The 14,685-nt window shown below is 50.1% G+C and overlaps 3 protein-coding genes across 4 annotated transcripts; 2 read left to right on the top strand and 1 right to left on the bottom strand.

The window, feature by feature from the left end:
- Window positions 1–336: 336 nt before the first annotated feature.
- LOC117893410 (T-box transcription factor TBX6) lies at window positions 337–5,626 on the top strand. Its single transcript, XM_034800021.1, has 5 exons — window positions 337–464; window positions 902–1,058; window positions 3,617–3,884; window positions 3,965–4,102; window positions 4,731–5,626. Exons 1-5 carry the CDS (start codon window positions 374–376, stop codon window positions 5,502–5,504), a joined length of 1,428 nt encoding a protein of 475 aa, XP_034655912.1. The 5' UTR covers window positions 337–373; the 3' UTR covers window positions 5,505–5,626.
- Window positions 5,627–8,239: 2,613 nt separating this feature from the next.
- On the top strand, window positions 8,240–9,433 carry LOC117894970. Of its 2 annotated transcripts, none has more exons than XM_034802305.1 (4): window positions 8,240–8,470; window positions 8,525–8,647; window positions 8,710–9,075; window positions 9,132–9,433. In XM_034802305.1, exons 1-4 carry the CDS (start codon window positions 8,318–8,320, stop codon window positions 9,345–9,347), a joined length of 858 nt encoding a protein of 285 aa, XP_034658196.1. In that variant the 5' UTR covers window positions 8,240–8,317; the 3' UTR covers window positions 9,348–9,433. The 2 variants fall into 2 exon arrangements, with proteins under 2 accessions (XP_034658196.1, XP_034658197.1); XM_034802306.1 differs by having other exon boundaries at window positions 9,135–9,433.
- Window positions 9,434–10,945: 1,512 nt separating this feature from the next.
- Window positions 10,946–13,079, bottom strand: LOC117895237 (T-box transcription factor TBX6). The gene is made up of 5 exons (XM_034802746.1): window positions 12,778–13,079; window positions 12,544–12,706; window positions 12,120–12,387; window positions 11,918–12,055; window positions 10,946–11,850 (listed from the first exon to the last, which is right to left on the bottom strand). Exons 1-5 carry the CDS (start codon window positions 12,866–12,868, stop codon window positions 11,230–11,232), a joined length of 1,281 nt encoding a protein of 426 aa, XP_034658637.1. The 5' UTR covers window positions 12,869–13,079; the 3' UTR covers window positions 10,946–11,229.
- Between the last annotated feature and the right edge of the window lie 1,606 nt (window positions 13,080–14,685).

The following is a 14,685-nucleotide window of genomic DNA, read 5'->3' on the forward strand; positions in this document are numbered from 1 at the left end:
GCGAACTTGGCGAGCGCAACACACGACCGTCGGCAAAAATCGATTCATTCATTCATTCATATATACTCACGAGTGTATTCGTATGTTTTGCACCATAACTCGTACGCGCATAACCCACTTGTGGCTGCTTTGACACCAGCGCCAAATTAAATTAACACCCACGCGCGCAGCTCAGCGACAGTTATTGCCGTACTTTGCAACAACATTTTAACGCTAATCAGAGACGTCTCGTGCAAACCAAATAATAATAATAATAATAGTAGCCACAAGACTAAAAACAGACTCTAATGTGTGCATATTTGTGTCTGTGCAAGTGACAAAAGTTAAGCAACAAATAGCTGCAGAGTGTGAAATAGATATTTGAGGATCGAACATGATCACCATGAACGAGCTGGTGGATCTGCGCATGCAGCAGCACATTGCGCACGAGATCTATCGCCAGCAGATTATGCAGCGAATACCAGGTAAGCTCCACACATCAGCCATCAAATATCACTCACCCGTACCGCTCGAAAAGCTGTTAAGCATCATTAGCATTAATGGCCGCCACATTTGGCGATCAGATCGGCATTTCTGCGAGAGACCCACACTCTGTGTTTATGATGCGCTGATCATAAAGCTGAGTAATGTGGGAAAGCGATGGCGGCTGTTATTTGATATCAAATGCGTTTTGCCTGAGTGCCGCCGATCGTTAAGCAGCGGGATCGATGGCCAGCCTTAAATGTGTCTTTGTATGTTAAACACGAGGCTAAATTTGTCCTCAAGTTCCTTAATGGAGGGGACATAAAGTTGGCCAAAGTTTGAGCAGCAAAACAAACCATTAAGAACGATCCCCACAAAAGGAAGCTTAAGAAATGAACCAGTATTGACATTATTAAAACTTTACTTTAACCCCTTGCAGATCCCTTTCCCCCCATGCTGCCGATGCACATGCCGCGTCACGTGATCATGCCACCGCGTGTGACGCTGCCCGGCGTGGAAATGACGCTGCAGAATGACGATCTGTGGAAGCAATTCCATCAAATTGGCACCGAAATGATCATCACCAAGAGCGGCAGGTATGTACAAAGGGAATGCCAAAGGGGATGCTGGACCACATGAGCATGGGGAAAATGCAATGCGGAGATCGGAAGCAAACATCGATCGATCGGGATCGAGGAGATGCATTAGCACGAATGTGAAAACTAATACCCGAAACGCAGGGCAAAGAACAACAAGACCAAGAGCAAGGCGAGAGAGCACTTAAAGCACCACCGAGCACCGTGTGGAATGCGGCAGGCATCCTCTAGGGGAGAGGAGAGGAGAGAGGATGTTGTCGGCGGCATCGGCGGCGTGGATTGATTGCCGTCGACGGCGCTGCTGTTAAAGGCTCATTAGATGCAGGCGCCTGCAAATTGTTTACAGCGGTGTCGCGACAACAGTTTTCACAGGCAAACAAGGCGGAAGGATGCACTTTGGCAGGATGTGAAATTGCAGGTACAGCAGCAGCAGCAGCACAGAGAGTCCTGTCCTGCACTGCATAATGCACTTCGTATCGCACGAGGCGTAAAATGTACAAGTCCAACGCCACTTTGCGTGTCCAGATTGAAGATAGGAAAATGTGAGAGGGGAGCGGGGAATGGCAGCGAGAATCAAAGCCATAGCGCAATCGCCTAGAGGTATTTTATCGTGTGTCCATCAGATGCACGACTTGAACTCGGACTCGGAGTAGGAGTAGAAGTTGGACTACCTAAAAGTGTCCCGGCACTTGTTCGAATGTGCGCAAAGTGGCGTCATCGTAATTTATTGTAGGCCGTCTATGGACGCTGAACACAGTGGGACGTCCTGTCGGTCGGTCGATCGGTCGATCGGTCGTTCGTCGGCGTTCCTTTTGGCTACGGACAGTGGGAAGGACAGACATGCTCGACTGGCATAAATCTTAGCGTCAAGGATACTTTGTCGTCATCTTTGTTGCTCTTAGCGTTTTTATTGTGGCGCCTGTCTGCAGACAACCTGCACCGAAATATGTACAGGTTTCGGCAGCCTGAGTCCCAATGATTTCGATGTATCTGTCGGATATGTACGAGCCAAGCGCACGCCGCTTTGACATCGGCAATGACAATGACCACAGCTTGTCGACAGATACGAGCAATTTCACACTTGGCCCTCTCCCGGGAAGAGATGCCCAACTGGCGATAGCAGCACACCGCTCCCAGGCCTCAGCAGTGGACTCCACGATGACAATCGAAAGGGTTCCCAAAAACATTACCATAAACTTTTGGATGCTCGCTCGCTCACCCTTACTCCCCTCCCTTGCTGCTCTCCCTATGCCATGAATTATTCATAAAGTCTGCGTATTAAATACTTTTTATGCTCATCAAAAATGTTTTATGTGAAATGCAGTCCCCGAATCTCCACCGAAACTTCGCTGCCTGCAATCGATTTGAATTTTTAATGACTAGGCGCCAGAGTGCCACCGTCTGCCCATCGCCCAGTGCCCAGTGCCCAATTCGAGTCCCATGCTCTAGCCTAGGCCCTGCCAAGTGGCGCTCATAAAAACTAATTAGTTGCTTGTCTGCGACTGCGACCGAGCCTCTCTTCGATCTGTTTGGGTGGTAAAAGCGCAGACAGACGGCCAACGGCCATTAAAGTTTGATAGAACAAAGCGTAACGCTAAATGCAAGATAGAGAGGAAATTAAATGACTTTGTCACGATGCTTTTACGCAGAGGCAAAGGGTAAACAAATTCCAGGGTAGCCAACGAGTTCAGCCACCAAGTGAAGTTCCACATACCTTCGTTTTGTCCCTGCACCTGCATAAGCGCCAAATCGAATGCCGTCAAATGTTCAGCATTTGCTCCTCCAGAAGGATTCCTCTCGCTCTTCCTCCCCCGCTCTCCTCTCCGCTGCTCCTTCTGTTAATTATGCGCAGACGCGCCAAAGATATCGATCTTAACAAATCGTTTGTCCAAAAGCAGACAGACACCGGACAGGCAGTTGCCAAAAAAAGAACCCAAAGAGTCAGCGTTCGTGGGCAGTGGCCCAAAAATTGAAAATGAAATTCTAAACCGCACGAATGTCGAAATATTTCTCTTTGCGGGGCTCTAATGGAACTCGAGAAACAGAAAGGCAGCCCAGAAATGTAAGCAAAGCAAAAGCAAAGCGCAGTCGAGTTCAATTAATTAATCATTGGGTCAGCCTAGGCAGAAATAACAAAAATCATTGCCAAAAACACAGCTCTAAGCAGCAGCCAGCCAGCCAGCCAGCCAGCAGCAGAATATCGAAGATGAGGATCGGCCAACGCTGTCTCTCTGTATCTGTATCTGTATCTGAATCTCTTTTTTTGTGGACTGGCGCCAAGAGGCCGTGACCACCTGCTGTGCCTGTGGCAGGGGCGCTCGTAGCATCGGTCCTCGGATCCTTGTTAGCACAGGGCAAACCAGACCGCGGATCCCTCACTGCCCTCTCCCTCTCTCCAGCTAACAGCTAATTACATGGCGCATGGAAGGGAAAAATCTCACAATTAAATATTTGTAACGCCCACGCACTTTTCGGAATCGGCAGAGGGACGGGACCATGACTCTATTTGAGTTTGTTCAGCAAACATTTATGCTTGTTTTTCCTTGAATATTTTCCAGACGCATGTTCCCCTCGATGAGATTGAGCGTCGCGGGGCTGGAGGATGAGACCAACTATTGTGTCCTGCTGGAAATGGTGCCCATTGGCGATGCCCGCTACAAGTTCTCCGGCTCGCAGTGGGTGCCCGCAGGCGGAGCCGAGCCACAGAGCCCTCAGCGCATGTATCTGCATCCGGACAGCCCGGCCACCGGTGCCCACTGGCAGGCCCAGCCCATACTCTTCAACAAGGTGAAGCTGACCAACAATACGCTGGACAACAGCGGCCATGTAAGTGACGAAGAGTGAGCGCTTTGAAGGCAGCTCCGGTTACTAATCAATGCACATCCTTCTGCCCCATCCTTCTGCAGATTGTCCTGGCCAGCATGCACAAGTATCAGCCGCGTCTGCATGTCATACGCACCGCTGATCTGGCGCAGATTCCCTGGGCCCCACAGCAGGCCTTTGTCTTTGCCGAGACTGAGTTTGTGGCCGTGACAGCGTATCAGGTAAGTCCCCCCATTCACTCTGCCCTCTGCCCAATTGTTGCCAATTCATTGAGCATCGTGCACCACACTAATTGGTTAATTTTGGGCAAACGAGCGGCAATCGCTCACGCCATGGGCAGCCTGGTTAGAGTCTCAAATTAGCATGGAACGCCCTGCGTCCTGCAGGGTGCTCTAGGGGCAGGCAAGCAGTCAGTCAGCGCTCAGTCCGAGTTGAGTGTAGAATTTTGTTGTTTTAGGAAGTTGGATAGCCACATCCTTGTGCATGAGAGCCATGCTGTGTTTTTGTCTAGGTCTGCAGCCATTGACAGGCGACGCCAGTCGTCAGTTCTCTCAGTCTGCCTCTAATTAGCGTGATCGCCACGCCAAGATCCTTTTCAATGTCGTCACAAAGTTGTCAAGTCACGAGCAGGGCCACTCGAGATTGACTGGCAGCGAGATGGCGCTGGTGCCTGGTGCCTGGTGCCTGGTGCCTGGTGGTGTCAAGTGGCCTTGTTACTTAACGCCAGCTACTGGATCCGCCAGTGGCTCATCTCTGCCACTCAATCTCCCCATCTTTTGGTCATATTTCACGCAATCTCTCGTCAACTCTAGTCTCTCTTTTCTGCTCTTTTTTTGTTGCCTTTCACAGAATGATCGCATCACAAAGCTGAAGATCGACAACAATCCGTTTGCCAAGGGCTTCCGCGAAACGGGACAATCGCGCTGCAAACGCAAGATGTCTTCATCGCCAACTGGCGAAGATCAAGATCAGTCGCTGACGCAGTCGCAGTCGCAGTCGCCGTCTCAAGCCCAGTCCCAATCGCTTGACATGTCGCCAACAAAAGCCAACGAAGCAGCAGCAGCAACAACAGCGGGCAGCAACAGCCACAACAGCCACGAACTCGGATCGGATGGGCCACAAATTAAGCGTCTGAGATCAAATGGTTCCGCCTGCTCCTTATCCTCATCGCTGGATGGCGGCCCAGAGCCAGTGCCAATGTCTGTGCCTGGCGCCAGCTCCATGGGCTTGGGATCACCGCCCCCTGGCCTGGGGCAGCATCATCGCAGCGTCTTCATGCAACACTTTCAGACCCTGCTGCGACCCTCGCTGGTGGACCTCGCCTGCACATACTTCGGACGCAGTCCGCACGACTACAGTGCGGGGATGCCGGTGTATCCGCCAGCCGCCGCCATTTTGCAAGCTGCCGCGCTGCCCCCACTTCCTGTGCTGCCACTGCCGCAGGACATTTCCGGTGGTGAGCCAGCATCGGATGAGTCTGGAGCGGATGAACTGGAGCTGGATGTGGGCAGCGAGACGACGCAGCAGCAGCAGCAGCAGCAGCGGCCAGTGGAGCAGCCGCCGGAACCCTCCAGCAGGAGCAAAGGCTTCAGCATATCCGCCATTTTGGGCGGTGGCAGCTAAGCGGTGGAGGAGAAAGAGAAGAGGATCTTCCTCCTTGTTACTTATTCTGATATTACCTTGGCCTGATTAGATCCTAAGTTAGCATAACTTTTAAACAATTAAAGTGACTTTAAAAACACAAGAAAAAAACATTTGGAAATCCCTTTTGGAAACTGTAATCGGAGGACCCGGATCTTTAGCTAAATTGGCAGATCTTCCTGCTGGTTTGAGAGCCTTCAAAGCCTGTACGCCCACACTCTGCTGTAGGTAAATGAACATGTTGCAGGAGACAGAGAGACAGAGACTGAAGCAGGGAGGATGCGGCATGCGGCATGCGGCGTCTCGAGAGTTGCAATCACAACTTCCGCTAGACATTAATCCCAACCAATTTACAAGATAAACGTTCGAGTTTCAACAACATCATCAGAGAAGAAGATTCCATTAGCCACACAGAAGAACCAAGATGGGACTGGGACTGGGACTGGGACGGAGACTGCGACTGCGACTGCGCCTAGGCCAGAACATAATTTGTTTGCAATTAAATAGCTCGACAAGGCATGAAATTCGGTTGCAGCCCTCTCTCTGCCTCTGCCTCTGTCTCTGATGCTACCCCAGAGACCCATAGCCAGAGCATTTCGGAACTATTTATGAAATGGGCAGAGCCTGAGACGAAGCCAAAAAAAATACAAGACAATTTGTTATGTAAGCTGCCGGTTGCTGCTGCTGCTGCTGCTGCTGCCCGCAGAAACTACGTCCAGAATCGGAGCCAATGATGAAGTTTACGATGACATGCGTCACCACCCACGTCTCGTCGGCACAGAGGGCAGAGCGGGATGCCATGGTGGAAATGGAGGCGTGTGCAGACGCAGTTGCCTCTGTCTTCGTCTGTGGCTCTGCCTCCTGGTTCTGTCTTTGGACAAAACAAACAAAAAGCGAATCAATTTACCACAAAATCGATTTGAAATTGTTGCTGTTTTGCTGTCTGTTCTGTTCCCCTCCGTTTTGGGATGCGTCTGTTCCTCTGGGGAGACGAGTGCGGTTTTATGGAGGATCGACGGAGCGACAGATCGGAGCAACCGAACGGGTGACAGATGTCGTCCGTGTGTGGTGTGGTGTGCCCCTGTGTTGACAGGCGCAAGGTTGTAAGTGCATTGAATGCCTCATTAAATGGTTGCCCCCCCCATGCCGTCCCATGCCAGATCCAACCCTGGCAGATGTCGCAGGTCTCTGGATAATTAATGCATTATGGCTGTTGCTTTTTACGCTGCCACATTTGTTGCTGCTGCCCCTCCTGCTCCCCTCCGCCTGTGCCTCTCTTTTTGTTGTTATGTTATGAAATTAGATACACTTTGTCGAGCAGCACATCGCCAGTCTTTTGTGTTGGGTAAACACAGCATTTGGGGGAAGTTGAACGGGGTGAAGTTGTTGCCTAAACGAAAGTTAATTAGTTCTCTCTCTCTCTCTCTCTCTCTCTCTCTCTCTCTGGTGCGGTGCTGGAGGAGTGGATCCGCGGCGCTAATGAGTTGGAAAAGCATTTTACACAGCGCACGCGTGGCTGCCACTTCGAATTGAGACTTGAGACAATCGTCAGGCAGCGAGCAGGAGAGAGAGATACATTTAAGGGATTTAAATGCGAACAAAGTGAGCCGCAGGTTAGTCCCTGCTCAGCCTCAGTCCTGTGGGCCAAGCTTGAGCCTGCGCCCGGCGTTAGGCAAACACTGGCCGGGCAGTGGGCACAATGCCTTGGTACTTGAGTTCTTATTGTTGGCCCATGCAAATATATTGGTCGGCAGGAGAATGCAACAAAGCGTGGCAAAGAAAGGTTTCGGTGTCGCCGGGGCCAAGCCATAAAACGGAGAACCAACGGAGGGCCAACCTGGCTGAGACCGAACTCAAGTGTCTGCCGGCTAAGCCAGGGTTTTAAACTAGAGCAGAACAAACCCACAAGGGAAAACAGAAAGGAAAGGAAAGGCATAGAGAGGAAAGAAAAGGAAAGGACAAAAGGACAAGCGAGCAGTTTATGCAAATGGGCTCACATGTGGGCCAAGAGGGATCTGCTACTCTCTCTCTTCGGGGTTGGTACAATTAACAAAGCGTGTAATTTCTCAAACCTATCGCGTGAACAATGGCACAAACAATTAGAGGATAATGAAAATCACCCACATAAGCAGGTCCACACGGTGCTGCAGTCCACATGTCCACAGATCTATGCAAATCTGCGGATCAGACAGACATAGGGGGAAAGGAGGAGAGGAACAATTACAACCGAACAATGCACAATGGCCGTTGTCAAGTAGGCAGCCCTTTGAGAATACTCTCGTGTATTGTTTACAAGCCTATTGAGTGCAAAGTGCAGCAGCATTATGTGAAACCACGAGAATCAAATTTAAATTCAAATTCAATATACTACGCGCCTTGTGCTGGGAGCTGCAAACCGGGCGCATACTTTCACCATGCGTTTTGCATAATTTTAATTAAGTTGCCATCCCCATCGATATGTCATTTTGGACAAGTGCAACAATGAGCCGATATGCTATTTTTAATATTTACCTTTTTAGTTGGATCCTTATTTTGCAAGCAGTCCTTTAAAAGGAAGTCTTGAAAACAAGCCAATCTTATGGAGAATTGATTACCGGATCAGACAAAATGATAGTTTTAGAGCTGAGCTTACTAACTAGCTAGTAATATTAAATAGAACATCAAAATCTATGAACATGATTTAAGATGAACGGTATATTTGCGGTATATTTCGGTATATCCATGTATCTGTCCCGGCTCAAATTGCGCATTGCGCTTAAATCTTTGTTTTGATTAAATTGTTAAAAAAAAACGCCATGGCCGAAAAAGAGCCCAACGGTAGTGACTCCTCTGATATGGACAACAATTCTTTTCACTCCCTCTGTGAGAGCCTGTCGTCCTCCGACAGCTTGGACGCTTCGTCGACGTGTGGCAGCGATTGTGACGGTGATGATGGACCGCAAAATCCTGTAAGTAAATCCTAATCTATCCGAATAGAGTCAATAACTATAGCTACCTTACAGGAGGAGCAGCAGTGTGCCCACTCGTCGTCGTCGTCATCGGGGGTCAGCAACACCATGCAGTCGTTCAGCTGCACCAACATCACGGACCATGAGACTTCCATGGACAATGCCGATGAGACTTCGGCAAGTGCAAACAAAGTGGAGTTTGATACGTGTAATTCTAATAACTGTAAACTATTCCCTAGATTGTGGAGACACCCAAGCAGAAGAAGTCAAAGAAAGTGTCGATTTGGCATCCGGGCGCGGGCAACAGCGGCACCCGAAAACTGCCTCCAGTGCCATATGTGCTGCCCAGTATGGAGGCATTCAGCTTGGATCGTCCCACAGCGACATTAAATGAACGCGTAGTGGCCGGCACCAGCCGCAAAAGTGAGGCCATGCACAAGATGTTGTACACCGGCAACTGGGTGGACTCGCAGAAGTTTAATAAGTTTGATTTGGTCGTCAATGCCTACCAGAAGTATAAAAGTGGGAAAAAAAATGAGTCTGCTGCTGCTACTGTTGATCAACCCAAGGAGACTTCGAACGAGCAGGTGGTCTCCCCGAATCAGGTAAGTCCATAAAGTTGCTACTCTACGAATACTTACGAATGCTTCAATGTACTTAGCAGCAGTCCAAGCCCGAGCCTGTGGAGGAGGAATATGTGTCGCCGTTCAAAAATATGCCACTTGAGGAACGCCCAAAGGAATCACCACTGCTGGCTGGCCTAAAGAAGCCAATTGTTCTGCCTGCTGGCTATGATCTGAGCGCCTTGCAAGTAATTAAGAATCCGAACCATTGGTCCCTGCGCCCAGGCGTTCGCACTGGGGATAGAATTTATTAGCAGTACAACCGGCGTGTACGAATATTCATCTACATATTTACTCTCTCATCTTCAATAAAGGCCAAAAGGAGACCTTAGCAAAACAATTAAAGCGCCAACAACATCAGCGACTGTCAGATGGCGCCCGAAGACATAATATCGCCAGCGTAGCTGAGCTCAGGAAATGGAAATGATTTCATTGTGCTGCCGATAAAATTGTCGCCAGCGAAAAATGTTGCCCGTGACTTTGATTTTGGCCGCCACAACATTAATTTCCAAGGAACTTGCACATACACAAAAGAGAGCACACACAAACACAACAAAAAGCAACAGGCTTGGGGCATGGGGCATGGGACAAAAAAAAGTTGGCTGCTTATCTGGCCTGAAAGATCTCCGAGCTCGGGTCGGTGCTCATTTGACTTTGACATGCGAACGTTTGCCCCACCACCAGCTCCAGCTTCAGCTTCAGCATGGACTCTCACTGCCAGTGGATCCCCCTAAATGAGAATTCAATAAATTTCAGCAAAAGCCCGCAGCAGCAGCAGCATCGGCAGCATCTCCAGCATCGGCAGCACCAACAACACAATGGGCCAACCGTTGTCGTTAGTCTTTTGGCGACGTTTAACATGAATATGCAGTGTGGCTAATGTGGAGCCCATAAACACTTCCAGCGGCAACATGAATGGCCTGCAGCCCCCAACAGATGTTTGTGCTGGCCCCAAACGAGCACCGAAAACAGGTTGCTGCTACGTGTGTGGGTCTCACGGGGGCATGGCATGGCATGGGATGGCATCCTGCGGTCCCCGGATCATGCGGCAATGGAGCGCTCTTAACAATTGTTTCTTAACGCGAATTGAAATGAAATGCCACCGTCGACGATTGGTTATTTGGCCAATCATCGCCGGCTCTGCTCTGGCTCGTCCAACACTTGCAGCGCATCGGGTAGCTGCTGCAGCATAGAGGAGCATCAAAGGAACCGCCTCATTTCCGTTGGCCATTTGATAACATGAAGAGATGTGTGAGGGACACCCGGACAATTGCACATGTAAATGGCCACAGTTGCTAACAACTACAATGTGAAAACATCAATTACACGGGACCCAAGCTGGTTCTCTGACTACCACTGCGCCGGCGACGGCGACTGCTCTCTCGCCAGGATTGCTGGCTGGCGACCGTGGCGCTCAATCAGCGCATTTAACTTGGCGCTGGCGCCAGCGTTTAAGATGCGGCGCGCTCTGATCTGTTGATAAGCCATGTCCATGTTGTTGTGGTGGTTGCCAGGAGAGCGGCGCTTGGATTTTTCGGATGGGGATTTTGGGGAGGGCGCGGACGGGCAGAGGGCGGAGCACGTCTGGCGATGTTGGAACAGGTTTTAATGGCTTGCATGAGACAGAATTATGTGCGGCAGTGCTGCGCAGACCAGCCAAATGGAGGCATGCAACAAATTTCTGAATTGAAGAACGAAGAGGATGGGTCATGGGAAATTATTGTGGAATGTATTCAAATGTGCGCACGGGCTCAGCTCTCGGTTGACCACAGCGATGTGTCTTCATTGATGCAGAGTCTGGACAATCCCCCCGCTGCTGCAAAAAAGTGATTCAAACAGGCAAGAAATTTCATTCAACTTCCATTTGGAATATTTTATTAATGCCGCATTAAAATGCCAATGACAATAAATCCATTACGAAATCATTTGAACAATTAGAATTGCATAATAAATACGATAAATACTGACGGCAGATACCTGGAAATCCTAATTAACTGCAAAATATCACAATTCAACTTAGACACTACGGCGACGACGACGACGACGACGACTATGATGATGGCCAACGACGCTGACGATGGCAACCTAACGCTAATTAAATGTACAATTTGCTACCGAAATGGGAGCAGGCGGCGACTAAACGGAGACGCTCGTACCTAATATGTCCGAGATGCTGAAGCTGCTCCGTTTGGGCTTTGGCTGTGCATCGGCGGCAACAGACGCAGTCTCATGTGTGCTCGTTGTGCTGGTGCTGCTGCTGCTGCTGCTCGTGATTGTTGTGGTATTGGTGCCCACCACATCCACAAAGGTATCGGTGTCTGCCTCGGCCGCCGACTCGCCACTGAACGAGGACGATGACGTGGAGGAGGAGGCTGGCGATGGCGGTGTGTAGGCCCAACTTGGATAGCAGGCAATGTGTCTGGCATACTCAATGGCATGCGATGCCGATGCCGACGGTGGCGGTGGCTGTGGCATATAGAAATTGGCATCCAGAGTATCCAACAGATAATGACGCTGCATAAGGCTGGACTGGATTTGCGTTGCGTTCGGCTGTGGATGCCTCGACAGATCATCGGCCAAACGCAGACGCTTGGCCAGGGGTGAGTGCTCCACATTGAGTGCTCCTCCTGTGGCTGCTGCCGCCGGCTGTGGAGGCGGTGAATCGTTCAGCTTGCGCTTGCACCGCGACTGACCCGACTCACGGAAACCCTTGGCAAAGGGATTGTTGTCGATCTTCAGCTTGGTGATGCGATCGTTCTGCAAGCATTAGGGAAAAATTAGTTCACGACTGCCACATGGAAGAGCGGTGGCTGCAGCTACACACCTGATATGCGGTTACGGCTATAAATTCCGTCTCGGGGAAGACAAACGCCTGCTGCGGGGCCCAGGGGATCTGGCCAAGATCAGAGGTGCGTATGACATGCAGACGCGGCTGATACTTGTGCATGCTGGCCAGGACAATCTGTAGAAGGATGAGGACTTCTTTTAGTAACAAATTAAGAGTGAGAATCATGGGATCCACTTACGTGTCCATTGTTGTCCAGAGTGTTGTTGGTCAGCTTCACTTTGCTGAAGAGCAGCGCCTGCGACTGCCAATGCTTGCCCGTGGCTGGGCTCTCTGGATGCAAATACATGCGCTGAGGGCTCTGTGGCTCGGCTCCTCCAGCGGGAACCCACTGCGAGCCGGAGAACTTGTAGCGGCAGTCGCCAATGGGCACCATCTCGAGGAGCACGCAGTAGCTGGCCTCCTCCTCGAGTCCGCTCAGTGAGACACGCATCGAGGGGAACATGCGTCTGTTGGAGAAGCAAATTAAATGGAAGTTAGCGACACGTTGACACGACGACGATAAGATGGTGGCTTATCGCAATCTCTTGCTAGTTAAGAGTCGACAAAGTCGGCCACATTTTTCGGAGATAAGCGAAGGAAACAAACAATTAAGTAGTACCAACCTGCCACACTTTGTGATGATCATTTCGGTGCCAATGTGGTGGAACTGTTGCCACAGTTCGTTGTTCTCCAACTTGGCCTCCACGGCTCCAGGCAGCGAGGGCTGCGGTGGCGGCGGGGGCGCAAAGTGCCCAGCGAAGGCCGGCAGAAGGCCGCATAGGGGATCTGCAAAGGCAAACGAAATGGATTTGTTAGTGCCGTCGGCAAATCAACTCCAGGGAGCTTGCTCCACTTACCAGGCAGCCGTTGCATAATCTGATGGCGATAGATCTCGTGGGCGATCTGCTGCTGCATGCGCAGATCGGCGATGTTTGGCAGGGCCAACATTTTGTGTGGATCTCCTTGGAGTGTGGATACGGATTACGGGATTACTGTCGATGGTTCGAGTCGATCGAACTTTTGGCTTCTAAATTCCGAAATAAATATATTTGAGGCGCGACTCGAAACACGAACTGCTCGTCACGTTGTCCAGATGAGACTGTTTCTCTCAGCAGCGACGATCGGCACTACCTCGAGTCGGCCAGAATCCGGTCTGCGCTCAGTCGATCTCTTCAGGTAGCAGTCGCTCGACCTGTTCCACCGCTCAAGTGGTGTGTCGTGTGTCTGTGTGTGTGCTGGTGTGCTCTCCCTCTGCCGCACTGCAGCGCGGGCATTGGCTGTTAATCTTTGGAACGTTTCGTTGTCCCGCTCTTACCGTAGCGGAACGCCATTTTGGGTCGTGCATGCTTATGGGGGAATGGAATGGAATCTGGTTCCCCAGCTCCCCAATGATGGGAGCACCCATATTGCCGTTGATAGCATTAATGGGGGGAATTGGATTGGATTGGGGAGCGCTCTTTGAAGTGTAGCCTCCTCCTCCTAATCGGCTGTAATATTTATGAAAAAGGAAAATGCTTTGGATGTGGGCCAAATCCGAATGCTTCTAAAGATAACATTCTATAGAAAAAGAAAACTTTTAAGCAGATGGGTGGGGCGAAGTACTAAATTTACTTTAACCTCTTCTTAGTTCCCACAAGTCCTTCAATCATATCCTTTGAAAATCTTCCCACAGAATGTTCTTCCATATCAAGGACCACTTTTAATATTTTCCTTTTTCATCATCAGCATTTTCGAGTGCCCACTCGACTAGGAAACCTTTGAGAACCGTTGGATATATCTCTGAGCCATGATCAGCTCCCATCTGCTCGAGTGCAGCTACTTTAACTTATCTGAAATCGGACTGGAACAAGCTGCAGCTTGTACTAGATCCAAGGAAATCTCGCCGCTACCGTTTGCCAAGGGGACGGACACACACAACAGAAAAGAGATCCGCTGCTGGATAAGACGAGCTAATCAAACCTTTAAACGGTACTTGATGGCCGGGCCACAACAAATTGCAGCGGCACCAAGGTGAGGGCAGGCACATCACATATTGGGACTGGCGCCAAGCGACTGTCGCCTCTGTGCCACTTGAATATTATGGGTCGCAGCAGCAGCAGTCACGTCACTTGTTGCCACTTGTGCTCCTGGTGGCGGTGGCGGCAAAAACTCACAGGCGAGTCATAAAATCATCACACTTTGTCCCAGGGATGCTGATGCTGCTCGGGAACAATGCCAGTCGTCGTCGTCGTCTTCACAGTGATGTCATTTTATGGCCTCTGACGGTGCGACGACCGCCGACTGTTAGTGTCTGTGGCGATTTTTTTTCCTTAAATTATTGTTATGATTATTGTCTGTTTTTGTGGGTCTGCACTACAATTTGTTTGGCATTGTTCCTTACACACGAGATCCAGTTCAAGGGAGACCGATTCCGACATGAAAAAACCGCAAGAGGACATCACTTGGGGAAAACGAAACCCCTAAGAACAATGCCATATAAAACATATCGAATAAAAATGTCAAATAACATTCGAGCAGCCAGATTTAATGCGGGTCAGCAGGATAAGAGAGGGAGGAAGGACCAACCCATATCGCATTTCCCATTACGATGGCAAGTCATTAGTCAGCCAAGTCTGGACATGCAATTTCCGGTAATTTGACTAGCTTTGCATAAACTCTTTGCAATATTTCCGGATTGCTTATCCAAATGGTATGCCTAAGTGCACTCGTCGACCCTTGTGTGACTCAGGCAATTAGCGGATGTCCAGGAGCCAAGACCCCGTCCA

Source organism: Drosophila subobscura, chromosome J (assembly GCF_008121235.1).
Source record: "Drosophila subobscura isolate 14011-0131.10 chromosome J, UCBerk_Dsub_1.0, whole genome shotgun sequence".
NCBI lineage: Eukaryota > Metazoa > Arthropoda > Insecta > Diptera > Drosophilidae > Drosophila > Drosophila subobscura.

What these genes read in the sequence shown, in the direction of transcription:
- LOC117893410 (XM_034800021.1), top strand. Translation starts at nt 374, where the DNA reads ATGATCACCATGAACGAGCTGGTGGATCTGCGCATGCAGCAGCACATT. An exon ending in ATCATCACCAAGAGCGGCAG is followed by an intron (nt 1,059 to 3,616) that starts GTATGTACAAAG and finishes AATATTTTCCAG; the next exon opens with ACGCATGTTCCCCTCGATGA. An exon ending in CGCTGGACAACAGCGGCCAT is followed by an intron (nt 3,885 to 3,964) that starts GTAAGTGACGAA and finishes ATCCTTCTGCAG; the next exon opens with ATTGTCCTGGCCAGCATGCA.
- LOC117894970 (XM_034802305.1), top strand. Translation starts at nt 8,318, where the DNA reads ATGGCCGAAAAAGAGCCCAACGGTAGTGACTCCTCTGATATGGACAAC. An exon ending in ATGATGGACCGCAAAATCCT is followed by an intron (nt 8,471 to 8,524) that starts GTAAGTAAATCC and finishes GCTACCTTACAG; the next exon opens with GAGGAGCAGCAGTGTGCCCA. An exon ending in AGGTGGTCTCCCCGAATCAG is followed by an intron (nt 9,076 to 9,131) that starts GTAAGTCCATAA and finishes CAATGTACTTAG; the next exon opens with CAGCAGTCCAAGCCCGAGCC.
- LOC117895237 (XM_034802746.1), bottom strand. Translation starts at nt 12,868, where the DNA reads ATGTTGGCCCTGCCAAACATCGCCGATCTGCGCATGCAGCAGCAGATC. An exon ending in CTCTGGACAACAATGGACAC is followed by an intron (nt 12,056 to 12,119) that starts GTAAGTGGATCC and finishes ATCCTTCTACAG; the next exon opens with ATTGTCCTGGCCAGCATGCA. An exon ending in TAGCCGTAACCGCATATCAG is followed by an intron (nt 11,851 to 11,917) that starts GTGTGTAGCTGC and finishes TAATGCTTGCAG; the next exon opens with AACGATCGCATCACCAAGCT.